The sequence below is a fragment of the Dama dama genome, chromosome 14 (genome assembly GCF_033118175.1).
Source record: "Dama dama isolate Ldn47 chromosome 14, ASM3311817v1, whole genome shotgun sequence".
Lineage (NCBI taxonomy): Eukaryota > Metazoa > Chordata > Mammalia > Artiodactyla > Cervidae > Dama > Dama dama.
Window position 1 is genome coordinate 32285517 of NC_083694.1, and position 15017 is coordinate 32300533.

General features: G+C 39.0%; 1 protein-coding gene across 1 annotated transcript in view; it reads left to right on the forward strand.

Annotated features, from left to right (window-relative positions):
- Positions 1-7759, forward strand: part of PLD5 (phospholipase D family member 5) — a 388353-nt gene extending 380594 nt beyond the window's left edge. Inside the window, exon 10 of the mRNA XM_061161209.1 lies at positions 6087-7759. Within this exon, the coding sequence (XP_061017192.1) occupies positions 6087-6334 (248 nt within the window). The 3' untranslated portion in view covers positions 6335-7759. The remainder of the gene's footprint in view (positions 1-6086) is intronic.
- The last annotated feature ends 7258 nt before the right edge of the window (positions 7760-15017 follow it).

Consider the following 15017-nt stretch of genomic DNA (forward strand, 5'->3'; position numbering starts at 1 on the left):
AAATAAGGGAATTGGGCCATAAAATATGAAATGAATTAAACATACAGATGTAAGGGTGAAGATTTTAGAGCTAAGTTTCAAATGCCGGGCATCCAGACCCCTCACCCCCTGTAGCCCTTCAGAAGTCACTGTCGTCAGCCCGTGGAGACACTACCTCCTGTGTCAGTGTAGAGATGGTCTGTCTTTTCCCATTTTGAATAGTTGTGTGTCTTATTAGTAGAATAGAGTATTGAAATTTTAAAAAATGTCTATCATTCCAGTTCTAAAATGTAAGAACATTGTTTTATTCATATTGTCCCTCTCAGTGACACAAGGTGTGATAATTTAGATTTTCTCATGTTCATCAATGCATGGAGAATACAATGAAATGAGCTTCTTTTTAAACAAGTGACAAAAGCAGACTCAAATATGTTTAGTCCAAAGTGGGAACCTCTGGTTCAATATTGGGAAACAGGAAACACAGGGATGGATTAAGTTTCAGGCACAGTGGGATATAAGAACTCAAATCTGAATATTTTACCTGCAGAGTTTATTTAAAGTAAATTGTTGTATGCACACTCAGCAGCGACATGTGCTTATATCCAAATACTCTTTATAATGAATTAAGTAAGTGTGTTGGAGTCAGACAAATCTCTGATTTCAAGCCCTGACACAAGATAGAAGATTTGATAGAGTCACACAATCTGAGTCTCTGCAAAGCCTCTGTTTCCTTATCTTTAAATAAGGGGGATAATAACACCCACCCTTTGGTGGTGGTATGAGGATTGAATGAGATAATATATGAAAAGCTCCCAACACTGTCACTGCTCTGTCTACCAGATTCTTAGCAAAGACTGATTCCTGACTCTCTCCCTTGTTTCCCTGTAATGCATTTTTAAAATAGACTTTGGTTTTTGTTTAAGTTTTAGGTTCACACCAAAATTGTGCAGAAGGCACAGAGATTTCCTATATACCCACCATCCCTACATGTGCAGTGTCCCCCATTGCCAACATCCCTCACCAGAGTGGTGCATTTGTCACAACTGAGGAACTTACATTGACACATCATTATCACCCAATGTTCATCATTTACATTAGGGTTCTCTCTTTGTGTTATACATTCTGTGGGTTTCAACAAATTATAAAGACATGTATCTGCCATTATAGTATTATATAGAGTAGTTTCACTGTAATCCTGTGTGCTCCACCTATTCATTTCTACCCCATCCTGGCAACCACTGATTTTTTTTTTTTAACTATCTTCATAGTGTTGTCTTTTTCAAAATATATAGTTGCAATCATGTAGTGTGTCGTCTTTTACAATTGGCTTCTTTCACTTAGTGATATGCATTTAAGGTGCTTCCATGTCATTTCATGGCTTGATAACTCATTTCTTTTTACTGCTGAATAATATTCCATTGTATGTTACCTTCTCTGGAGAAGGGAATGGCAACCCACTCCAGTATTCTTGCCTGGAAAATCCCATGGACAGAGGAGCCTGGTAGGCTATAGTCCAGAGGGTCGCAAAGAGTCGGACATGACTGAGCGATAAACACATGTTACCTTCTAGGAGTTTTATAATTGTTCATTTTACATTTAGGTATGATCACATTTTGAGTTACATTTTGTGAAGGGTATAAAATCTGTGTCTAGACTTTTTTTTTACATGTGGCTGCTTCTAACATCATTTGTTGAAAACACTGTTTTTGCTCTATTGTATCGCCTTTGCTCCTTCATCATGATTGGTTGACTCTATGTGGGTGTATTTTGGGGTTCTTTATTATAATACATTTTTAAATGAGTACATTTTACACATAGCATCTTCAATTCAGTACAGTTTAGTTCAGTCGCTTAGTCGTGTCCGACTCTTTGCGACCCCATGAACTGCAGCACGCCAGGCCTCCCTGTCCATCACCAACTTCCAGAGTTTACCCAAATTCATGTCCATTGAGTTGGTGATGCCATCCAACCATCTCATCCTCTGTCGTCCCCTTCTCCTCCTGCCCTCAATCTTTCCCAGCATCAGGATCTTTTCAAATGAGTCAGCTCTTCGCATCAGGTGGCCAAAGTATTGGGGTTTCAGCTTCAACATCAGTCCTACCAATGAACACCCAGGACTGATCTCCTTTAGGATGGACTGGTTGGATCTCCTTGCAGTCCAAGTGAATCTCAAGAGTCTTCTCCAACACCACATAGCATCTTAGCAAAACTTTAATTCCCTAGAATGAAGCATAGTTCTAATGTAACAATAGTTGAAGAGCATAAAGAGGGGAAATTCATTAATAATTTAAATAATTATCAGCATATTCTGAAAATCTCTTAGAAGTCACTCAGATACCTGCTGAGAATGCTGAATAAAGAAAAATCCACACAAGACCTTGCATGGAATTATAGTTCCATTAAATGCTCTGAAGACTTACAGAAGACTCCCCAGACAGTATCATGTCTCTACTTTAAATTCTCCAGAGTATATTTGAGTCAAGCTTGGCAAAGCTGTTGGAAAGATGGTTTGATTATTTACATATTATATCCTGTGAGTTCATTTGCACCCTCACAGGGTATTCCTGAGGGTAGTTCCCCCACTCTCTTGGCATTTGGGGCCTCAATATGCATTCGAGAAGCTGAAATGGCAGTCTCAAAAAGAGCTGGGTAAAACCACTTCCAAACTGAAAAATTACTGAAGCATGCATGTGATTTTGAAGTTTAACCCAGCCATTAGGAAATGAAAGGTAGGAAAACAATCACCTAGTGTAGGAATGCCCTGTAGACCTTTAGGGCTGTGATTCCTGAAAACAGACTAATTAAAACTTTTGAGAATCAATAAAGATGCAGAATCTTGGCCCCATCCTTTGTATTAAAGGAAAAAAGCTGAATTTTGCAGAATGAGACTTCAAAGTCTTGTCACTTCCCCAAAGCATATGCAAGTTTTCTTTCAGACAGTGAGATATGCAAATGAATGGAGCAGAGATCTCAGTGTGGCCTGATATACCAACCCTGGGAGCTGACGAAGTCTAGGGTGAAGAGCACAGTTAGCACAAAGCAAGTACACCTTTCAAATCAGAGGTGACATGAAACAGAAGTTAAGTGTGGGCTGTGGAGTCAGACCTGGCTTTTGAACCTCAACTGTGGAATTTTTTCACTTCCACCTTGGACAGATTACTAAACTTTTCTGTGCCTTAATTTACTCATCAATACAGTGAAGTTAATACTGTCTCCTCACAGGACTGCAGTGAATATCAAATGAGATAATGTTATGAGATAACAAATTACTGCCCTTGATATAATGCCTGGCACTTAAGTCATAAGATGAGATTTTAGTGTCTTCTCAAGAAGTCCTTGAAAAGTGTGCAAGAATGCTAGAGTCTCATTTATAGAATGACTAGCAGGTGCCATCTACCAATGGGTTCCAGAATAACTCTCAGCCTAGAGTAGCTACTGATCCTCTGCTTAGAGGTTGAGGCCTATTCACCTGGCCCTGAGCATTTGCACAAAACTTAAGCCCCTGAGCATGGTCTGAGAGCACATGGTCCAAAACATATCAACAGCAAAAGGAGTCTCTGTGCAGACTGTAACACAGTCTTACAAACCATTCAGCAAGCAGCTTACTAATTTATAACAATAAAATTCAGTCAAAGTTATGTCTTTTTGGAGAAGGAAATGGCAACCCACTCCAGTACTCTTGCCTGGAAAATTCCGTGGGCTACAATCCATGGGGTCGCAAAGAGTCGGACATGACTGAGTGACTTCACTTTCATTTCTATGTCTTTTTTTAAAAAATATTCATTTATTTATTTATTTTTGGCTGCGCTGGGTCTTCATTGCTATGCATGGGCTTTGTCTAGTTGCAGAGAGTGGGGGCTAAGCTCTGGCTGTGGTACATGGGCTTCTCATTGCGGTGGCCTCTCATGTTGTGGAGCATGGGCTCTTGGACATGTGGGCGTTGGTAATTACTGCAGGGGGACTCAGTAGCTGTAGCCCACAGGCTTAGTTGCCCCATGGCATGTGGGATCTTCCTGGACCAGGGATAGAACCAGTGTCCCTTGCATTGCAAGGCAGATTCTTAACCACTGGACCACTAAGGAAGCCCCCAAAGTTATGTCTATCATGAAGCTATTGACAGCACCATTGTAGTGTTTGTGTGGGGTAGAGTGAGATATTAAGAGAGAGAGAGAGGAGTTCCTTCTCCATGCTGATAATATTTGATTTAGAGGAATAAACTTAAGGAGTCAAATGAAGGAGGAAGGAATCACCTTCCAGTATTCCAGGCAGTGCCATACAGAAAAGGGAGTTGATACGTGAAGGAGCTCCAGGGAGGGGAGGGGCCAAAGAATGAGAACTGTAGAGGAACAGATATTGACTCTCTCTCTGGGTGTCCCTTCTCCCAGAAGCTTCTCCCACAGATGACTGCAGGGCCTTAGGTCAAGGACACCCAGGGACCATGATCTCAGCATCTTTCAACCAATGCTCCTGCAAGATGCCTGAGAAGCCACTGAGGAAACGGAAAGTCAACCTGTGTATTTAAAAGCTTTCAGTTCACTTATGGAACCAGCTCTGAACCAAAGAGGACAGTGGCAATTTATGAAATAACTTTGTCAGTTTTGACATGGCTTAATTTTTACTGGTGAGAATGATGCTTTGTTTATGGTATTGAAGATAACTTATGGAGTCTAGCAGACCTGGATATACCACTTAACTATGTGAAGCTGGGCAAATTTATTCACCTCTTTGAGCCTTCAAGCTGTGGTACTGGAGAAGACTCTTCAGAGTCCCTTGGACTACAAGGAGATCAAATCAGTTGATGCTAAAGAAAACCAACCCTGAATATTCATTGGAAGGACTGATAGTAAAGCTAAAGTTCTAATACTTTAGCCACCTGATGCGAAGAGCTGACTCACTGGAAAAGACCCTGAAGCTGGGAAAGATTGAAGGCAACAGGAGAAGGGGACGACAGAGGATGAGGTGGTTAGACAGCATCATCGACTCAAGGGACATGAATTTGAGCAAAGTCTGGGGGATAGTGAAGGACAGGTGTGCTGCAGTCCATGGGGTCACAAAGAGTTGGACACGACCGAATTACTTTCACTTTCAGCTTCTTTCAAGATTAGTCTGTTGACTTCCTAACCCCAGTACCTCAGAATATGACTTTATTTGGAGACAGGGTCCTTACAGAGAATATCAAGTTAAGGTGAGGCTCATTAGGGGGGCTTCTCATCTAGTTTGACTAGTGTCCTTATGCAAGAGGAAAATTTGGACACAGAGATGTGTGCAGAAGGGAGACAATGTAAGGAGACACAGGGAGGAGATGGCCATCTACAAGCCAAGGAGAGAGGCCTGGAACAGACCCTGCTTTCACACCTTCAGAAGGAACCAACCTGCCAACATGTTGACCTTGAACTTTCAGCCTCCAGAACTGTGGACATTTAGCTTCCAGGTCTGTTCTACTTTGTTACAGCAGACCTTGTAAACTAATGCACCACCTATACCAGCAGTCACTCTGGGGCACCTGCTGTTGCAGCAACCTCCCTGATTCCTGGGCTGAGAAGCCTGATTCTGGGACTGGAAATTGACTCACAGCCCAGGCAAGGAGTGTTTTGTGCGTTTGGTTAAAAACTGGTTCTCCTTCTCTGGCCTCAACTTTTTCTTTGATGTGAAAGCTTCTGAGCATTGTAATTAGCGTCTCTCATTTGTACATATGGATTAGATGTGTCTCTTTGAGAAGGTAGTAATTGTTCACAGAATGTTTAAGTGTATTCCTATATATTTTAAATGTTGTTGTATTTAGTGTACCTTGTGAATGTCAATAAGAAATAACATTTACCAAAAAAAGAACATCAAATTTCCTGTTTCGAGTTTCAAGTTGAGCAAAGCTGAAGAAAATGCCAAAATAATATGCAAATATTAATATGCCATATGTAAGCTTTCTTGGATTTTTTTATGAGCTGTCAACACAATTCAGTCTCCCTGTCACTATTCCCGGGTGGGTTTTTTTGTTTGTTTGTTTTTTGTTTTGTTTTTTTTTAATAGAATCTGCTCTCTATTTCTTTAAATGGAGAATATTCCCCAGTGGAATATTAACTCTTCACCATCATTTCCTTTGTTTTTTGCAGGAAATTTTGACTGGGTGGGGAATGACTTCACCCAGAATGCTGGCACAGGCCTTGTTATCAACCAGGCAGACGTGAGGAACAACACAAGCATCATTAAGCAACTCAAGGATGTGTTTGAGAGGGACTGGTACTCGCCCTATGCCAGAACCTTGCAGCCCACCAAGCAACCCAACTGCTCAAGCCTCTTCAGACTCAGACTCCCATCAAACAAGACTGCCATGTCCAACGCAAGTGGGAAGGACCCCTAGAGTGTGCAGTCTGAATGAACAAACTTACGGGACATCTTGTATTTCACATTTATATATATATATATACATATATATATATATACAAAAAAAAAAAGACTTGAGGAGAGAAAAACAATTTAATATGTCTTTTTTAGGGGAAAAAGCACACACAAAAATATTCTCTGAATGACATGTAATAACTAACAATATCTTAGGCGCGTGTACACTAAACTTAAGACTTTTGTATTTGTTACTTCTGACAGAGAATGTCATTTTGGCTTGGAGGTTAGTTTTTACGTTTGCATACAAATTTTAAGACTTTGATGCCTCTTCCTTTCTAGTTTTAGAACTTTTTCTGCTGACTACCTGGTCCGTTCATAAGAAGCTTAGCATGAGGTAAGCTCTTTAACACCATCCTGAGAACTGCTGACGTAGAGGAGCGTGAGGATTTTGTCCAGGAGAAGGGACTGATCAAGCCAAGTATTTGTCCTTGGAAACCATTTCCAAGACCTCTATGGTCATGTAAGCATGAACAGCTTACATCTCATGCTCATCTTCAACACACTTGAAAAATACCCTTTTTGCCTCCTTCTGCATTTTTTCCAATACCATAGCTTTTATTTTCTATCATTTTCTCTTCTCACAAAATATTATATAGCACCCCTATATTCACCTAAACATTAGTTCCAAGTATGATTGTATCTTTTGAAAATGTATGACTTGTTCAGAGTGAATGCAAAATGTAAAAAGCAGTCTTTAATTTTCACCTTTCAACTGCACTTTTCCCTACCAAATTGATATTTTAAAACCACAGCCAACAATGTATATCCTTTCTCTCAAGCTCAGAAAAATTATGTAGCCACCTGCTAATATCCAGCAAGCTATTCAGTCTGCATTATAAGAATAAAGTAGTTTTTCACATTTTTGTTTAGTTTATGGTGTTTAAAAGTAGATTTTAATTTCTTTATAATCCTTTGCTGTTAAGAGTATGCCAACAAACATTTATAGAGCTATTTAATATATCTCTGCTATTTAATATACCAAATGCTTTTCAGAGAAATGCAATTTAAATACTGTGCTTAAGATATTTTACTAAGAAACAAAAATATTGGATTATTGTTCTATTATGTCCTTGTGTTGTTGTTTTATATCTATAGAATGTGTGTGCTCAGTCGTGTCCAACTCTGTTCAACCTGATGGACTGTAGCCCACCAGGCTCCTCTGTCCATGGAATTTTCCAGGCAAGAATACTGGAGTGGGCTGCCATTTCCTACTGCAGGGGATTTTCCTGATCCAGGAATCGAACCCGTGTCTCTTGCATCTCCTGCATTGGCAGACAGATTCTTTACCACTGTGCCACCTGAGAAGCCCATAACTATATGATATATAACCCTATGTTAATGGAGACTGTTGCACTAGAGATAGGCGTGGCCTATTCAGAGCCTAGAGCAGGTGCCCTTCAGGACGTCTAGTCTTAATGCTGCTCCTGACCCTCCCTGGCCTGGGAACAGAGTCCTGCACTTCTTGGTCTTGGGTTTCTATTGATAATGTAGGGACATTATAATAATCACCTACCTCGCAAAGATGTTGTCACAGTAGAAAATGTTTTTAACTTATTTTGAAATCAAAAGAACCTATATAAATGCTCAGCATTATGAAGTATAATGTTTGTGGTATCCTGATGTAATCAATAACAGGTTCTCCCAGAAAACCTACAAGAGAAAACAAATCACAGCTTCCAGTTACAAATATGGGTGAACACAGCAATGCAAAATCCCTGCTGGAAATCTGGATTGTCATCATTCTGGTGGAATGTTTTGTCAGATCACTTTGGCATAAATAACATCAACATTAAACTAGACAGTGTGCTTGGAATTCTTCTTTAGGACTAGCCTCTGCTTGTGCTTTTAGAGCAAGAAAAAGCAATCTCTCTCTTTTTTTTATTTCTAGAGGCTTGATTCTAATAGGTCAGAAAGAGTGATGTAGGAACTCACAAATCTTGTCCAGTGGGTTTACTTGGTGGAAAATGTCCATTGTTGGTCATCTAGTGATCACATAACTTCCTTTCTTGTTGCCAAGTGTTGCTCTACTTGATATTTAACCAGGCTGTGAAGACAGCTGGGAAAGAGATGTATTTTTAAGAATAACATGTTTTAATGAATGACTATGGGATTCTTTTTATTCTTTTTTTTATTTATTTTTGGTTGCACTGAGTCTTTGTTGCTGAATGCGACTTTTTCTCTAGTTGCGGCAAGCCGGGCTACTCTTTGTTGTGGTGCACCAGCTTCTCATTGTGGAGCTTCTCTTGTTGTGAGCACAGCCTCCAGGCACACATGCTTCAGTAGTTGCAGCTTGTGAGCTCGAGAGTGTGGGCTCAGGAGCTGTAGCACATGGGCTTTAGGCTTTGCCTGGCATGTGGAATCTTCCTGGACCAGGGATTGAACCTGTGTCCCCTGCATTGGCAGGAGGATTCTTATCCACTATATCACCAGGGAAGTCCCGACCAGGGAATTCTTAATGAAATTCTGCACCAATAATGGCCAGTCCTTAAAACTCAAAATATTTACCTTGCATCCATATCCATATAAACAAGAATATGCCTATCCTTAAGTAGGGAGTTATCCAGTCAGTCATCTCAGTAAAGTAAAGGTAGTTTTAATGACGATTAAAAAGAGAACACAAAAGAAAGTAAGCAGAGTTGACATAGAGACAAATAAACATAACAATTGCACTCCTGGGTGAGGAAAATCAACCTGGGCTGACTTTGGAAAGGACATCCAAAGACCAAAAACCTGGATGCTTACGTGTTCATTCTCAAGTTGTTTCCTGGAGTATTTGTCACAGTCATGGGACAAGCATCAGTTCAGTCATGGCATGGACTGTAGCACGCCAGGCCTCCCAGCCCATCACCAACTCCCAGAGCCCACTCAAACTCATGTCCATTGCGTCGGTGATGCCATCCAACCATCTCATCCTCTGTCATCTGCTTCTCCTCCCGCTTTCAATCTTTCCCAGCATCAGGGTCTTTTCCAATGAGTCAGTTCTTCACAGCAGGTGGCCAAAGTATTGGAGTTTCAGCTTCAGCATCAGTCCTTCCAATGAATATTCAGGACTGATTTCCTTTAGGATGGACTGGTTGGATCTTCATGAAGCCCGAGGGACTCTCAAGAGTCTTCTCCAACACCACAGTTCAAAAGCATTTATTCTTTGGCGCTCAGCTTTCTTTACAGTTCAATTCTCACATCCACACATGACTACTGGAAAAACCATAATCTTGACTAGACGGACCTTTGTTGGTAAAGTAATATCTCTGCTTTTTAATATGCTGTCTAGGTTGCTCATAACTTTTCTCCCAAGGAGCAAGCGTCTTTTGATTTCATGATTTTCATGATAGGAAAAGTCATTTTTGTCCTTTCCCTCTGAGCCTCATCAAAAAGGTAGCTGCAGGAAATGTGTCCCAGGATTTCCTGCCATGCACCACCAGCAGCATAACCCTACCTGGCCGAGCAGACCTCCTCAAGGTGGTCCACGCAGCAACAGCCAGACCACAGATTCTGGAAGGCAAAACTGACCCTCAGTGGCAGCCAGGTAAACAGCCCCTGTCCAGAGATTGTCATAAATGGTTTCATGTCTCCTGAGAGAAAATTTAACTCTGCAAAACTTTCTTGTTCATTTGAAAGCTTTGTGACCCCTCTGTAAGTATTCTTCCTCTCTTGTAGACTTTGTGTCTGTGCTAAAACAACTTCCATTTCCCCCCACCAACAAACATCCCAAGAATTATTTCCCAAGAGGAAAAGAAGGCAAAACAAAAACTCTTTAATTCAAGACTATCTAATGGATATCCATACCAGAAATTATGAGGAGTAGGGCAATTACTAACCTCCATTTTTTTCTCCACAAAGATTCCACGAATTATTTCCTAAGGTGTGATAAAGGAAAACAAACACAATTTGAGACTATATTTTAGGTTTCTGTGCTGCTAGCATTGACCTAGTGCCTTATTGATTCTCAAGCATTGATTTTAAACAGTGACTCACTATATAAGAATGCTTCAATTTACTGTGGATCCAGTAGAACTTATAATGGATCTTCTTGTTGAAAACTTGCATATGAGTGTCAGTAGGTTCTATGAAGTCTGCTCTCCTCCCAAACCACACAAATTTGATCACCTCCAAATCAAATCACTGACACACACTGTCAAATATCAATACTGTGGACCTCCACTGTACTGCCACTGGCCACTAGTATATCTAATAATTAAATCACATTTTATCAAACCACTGGAGAGGAAGTGGAACATTCTAGGTTCTATCCATGCTCTGTAAATGCCACACTTTGAGTACCTGAATATGACAGAAGTAAGGCACACTAAAAATGTCCCTGCTGTCTCTAAAGGACTTTGTAAAGAGATGCTTCATGGCCTTCCAAAGTCTGTGGAACAGAATAAATCCAACATCTTTAAAAAATCAAAGCAGACTCAGTAAAAGAAATGAAAGGGCTGTGGGAAAGCTTCATATCTGTGTAGTTCTGGGTACCACTTTTTTCATTTGGACTGTTTGTCTCATTTCTGATTGGATTCTTGGTGAGATGGGTCTGATCATCTTTTTGTTTGATCTTACCCCTTGAAAACTATGTTTTTCTTACTGCAGTTACTGGTTTGTTAAATGTACCTCGCTGAACCTGGGACTGACAGAAGCTCATTTCCCGCCAGTCTAAGGCTATTCTCAAGAGACTTTTGTTTATTCTGGATTTTATTTGTTTTTAGAAACTTTTATTGAGATAAATGCCAGGTTGAAAAACCATGAAAAGACTATAGAAATTTCTTGATAAGATCAGACCCAGAGCCATCTGTCTCAGGCATTCTATCCCAGAACCTGCCTTTTTTTTTAATTTCATATATGTACCACTTACATGAGTTTCTCTGTCCACAAATCATTTTGTTATTTTTAACATTTCAGGAATGTAAAAAGCTACCTTCACTCTCAATAGAACAGTTATTTTCTGTGATGAAAGATATTAATACTTTGCTATTGGTTATTCAAACTCAGTTCCTTACAAATAACCCCTGTATATTGTGGATGAATGTTTGATTCTTTGGTTTTCTGTACTTAATCTCAATGAACTGATGCACTTTATTATAAGCCTTTTGAAGGAGAAATCATTTATAGTGTCCATCTGGCCTAAGGTAGATTGGATGAATTAATCCAAACAGCATTTTTCCATTCACTGTGATCTTATAGCTTTTCTTTTTACATGTCAGTAACCAAATAACTGTTTATTATTTTTATATTATTGATTTTAATTAGTGGAAGCTTTATAAAAGCCTTGAAGTCAACCCCAGTTCATAGGCCACCTTTCCTATTTGAGAGAATCCCCATCATTGGCTGAATTATAAAGATGTTGCTTTCTATGGTGACTAGATAGGCATACTTTAGAAGTTTCCTGAAGTTATAAAAACCAAATTTTCTCATTTTTGAGCAATTAGCAGTCTTGTACTTACAGAGTTCTAAAAAAGTCACTGATCACTTATGCTTCTTTTTGGCAATTTTATGAAAAGAAATGTGAGGTTTAATAGGCATTGTGCATTTTCTTTTGTTATGTTCAACTACTAAACTTCTAATTCTGCAACAAAAGAGACTTGAATTTTTAATGTTTCTTTATATAAACAGGATAAAGTTGTGCCTGGACATATCTATATTATTAACCTAAAGATTCTAAATAAATTGGTGTTAAAAAGGGCTAAATTTGGGGACATCATTAAAATTCTCAAACCTGTCATATAACCAAATGCTCAATTTTTTCAGTAGTAATAACTATATGGTTTTTATTCTGTGAGATGAACCAATTATGTTTCTCCTTAACTTGATCTCAGAACAAAGGTCTCTTATCAGTTCCCAGCTGTACTTTATGTACTGAATGATGTGAACGAAACTGACTGGTGGCTACAGTCCCACCGTTTTGTATATTTGTCCAAGAAGGCATCGTTGTGACAATATCCCTGCTTCTATTTTTTTTTTAAGGAGTCTGCTTCCAATAGTTTGCACTGGTTTTGAATAAATAAATGCTTTTTTTTTTTTTTTTTTTTTAAATAAAGAAACCATTGTAGTGATCAGGCTCTACACTCTGGCCCAGTGACAGAAAACGCCTTTGTGGATCGAGTTCAGCTGCCTTCTGTACTTACCTACTGCACTCTGTTCCTTCCAGGCACAAATCCATAATCAGATACACCTGGTGTCTGCTCAACAAACCCATATGGAATCTCGGGTTTAGAGGGTATCTTGAAATCCATCCAAGTCAACTCTTCCGAGGTACAGACAAAGGGGCATCTTTTCTGTAGAAATTTTAAAATAACAAAATAGCTAACTAAAGTCATCTAGTTTTTATTATCACTATGCTCCAGCAATTCTAAACAATGTCAGGACAAGATACTCCTTGAGGAACAAAATGTATTGGTCTAAGCTCTAACCAACTGCCTACAACTAGGGCATACAGATCTCACTGCCCTGATCTTGGTATACTATGAGTAACACTCTTTTCTCAATTTCTGGTAAAGGGTTTAAAAAAAAAAAATTGCTCCCAAGCATAAACTGTGATTATTCATTTATTGAACAAATATTTAATAATCCTGTGCTACATTCTTATTTCTGTGCTGAGTGGGGCATCTTAAGATGAATAAGAAAAAAGAAAAAAAATAGTAAAATATTGTATTTAAAACTTTGAGAATGTTTCCCTTCCTACAATGATAGAGTAGGCAATACTGATCAATCCATTTGCAGAAAACAATTAGAAAAACTGGCAAAATATTTAATACCACATTTATTTGTATGCATAAGAGATATACCAAAGTAGGGAAGAAGTTTGCATGGTCAAGTACTGAGAGAGAACTAAGCCTAGAAGTGAATCAACTTGTAGCCAGTTTTCTTTAGAGGCATCTGCTGATTCTCCAAGCACAGATGCTGAGCAGAACTTCCAAAAGATTCAAATGATTAGAAATCCAGTATTGGATATAAGATTCACTAAGGGAGATGGACCTTTATTACTCCCAGGTTTGGAGTTGGGTCTCTGAAGGCTAATACACAGGAGTAAGGATGAATCAGAAACAGGGAAGCCCTTCAGAGAGCTTCAAATCATTTTTCTCTTGAATTCAAATGATTTGAGTTGTGTTGCTCCTAGCTTGAAAGTGAAACATGAACGTGTTAATTGCTCAGTCTTGTCTGACTCTTTGCAATCCCATGGACTGGGGTTCACCAGGCTCCTCTGTCCATGGGATTCTTTAGGCAGGAATACTGGAGTGGGTTGCCATTCCCTTCTCCAGGGGATCTTCCTGACCCTTCAAGGACTGAACCTGGATCTCCTGCTTTGCAGGCGGATTCTCTACTGTCTGAGGCAGGAGGGAAGTTCCTAGCTTAACCATCTGCATTTTAAAAACAATGGAACATATGGAGGTTAAATAACACGCTTCTGAATAACCAACAAATCATAGAAGAAATCGAAAAAGAAGTCAAAATATGCATAGAAACGAATGAAAATGAAAACACAACAACCCAAAACCTATGGGACACTGTAAAAGCAGTGCTAAGGGGAAGGTTCATAGCATTACAGGCTTACCTGAAGAAACAAGGAAAAAAGTCAAATAAATAATCTAGCTCTACACCTAAAGCAACCAGAGAAGGAAGAAATGAAGAACCTCAGGCTTAGTAGAAGGAAAGAAATCTTAAAACTTAGGGCAGAAATAAATGCAAAAGAAACAAAAGAGACCATAGCAAAAATCAACAAAGCTCAAAGCTGGTTTTTTGAAAAGATTGACAAACCATTAGCAAGACTCATTAAGAAACAAAGGGAGAAGAACCAAATCAACAAAATTAGAAATGAAAATGGAGAGATCACAACAGACAACACTGAAATACAAAGGATCATAAGAGAATACTACCAGCAGTTCTATGCCAATAAAATGGACAACTTGGAAGAAATGGAAAAATTCCTAGAAAAGTATAACTTTCCAAAACTGAACCAGGAATAAATAGAAGATCTTAACAGACCCATCACAAGCACGGGAATTGAAACTGTAATCAGAAATCTTCCAGCAAATAAAAGCCCAGGACCAGATGGCTTCACAGCTGAATTCTACCAAAAATTTAGAGAAGAGCTAACACCTATCTTACTCAAACTCTTCCAGAAAATTGAAGAAGAAGGTAAGCTTCCAAACTCATCCTATGAGGCCACCATCACCCTAATTCCAAAACCAGACAAAGATGCCATAAAAAAAGAAAACTATAGGCCAATATCACTGATGAACATAGATGCAAACATCCTTAACAAAATTCTATCAAACAGAATCCAACAACATATTAAAAAGATCATACATCATGACCAAGTGGGCTTTATCCCAGGAATGCAAGGATTCTTTAATATCCACAAATCAATCAATGTAATACACCACATTAACAAATTGAAAGATAAAAAACATATGATTATCTCAATAGATGCAGAAAAAGCCTTTGACAAAATTCAACATCCATTTATGATAAAAACTCTCCAGAAACCAGGAATATAAGGAACATACCTCAACATAATAAAAGCTATATATGACAAACCCACAGCAAACATTATCCTCAATGGTGAAAAATTGAAAGCATCTCCCCTGAAATCAGGAACAAGACAAGGGTGCCCACTCTCACCACTACTATTCAACATAGTTTTGGAA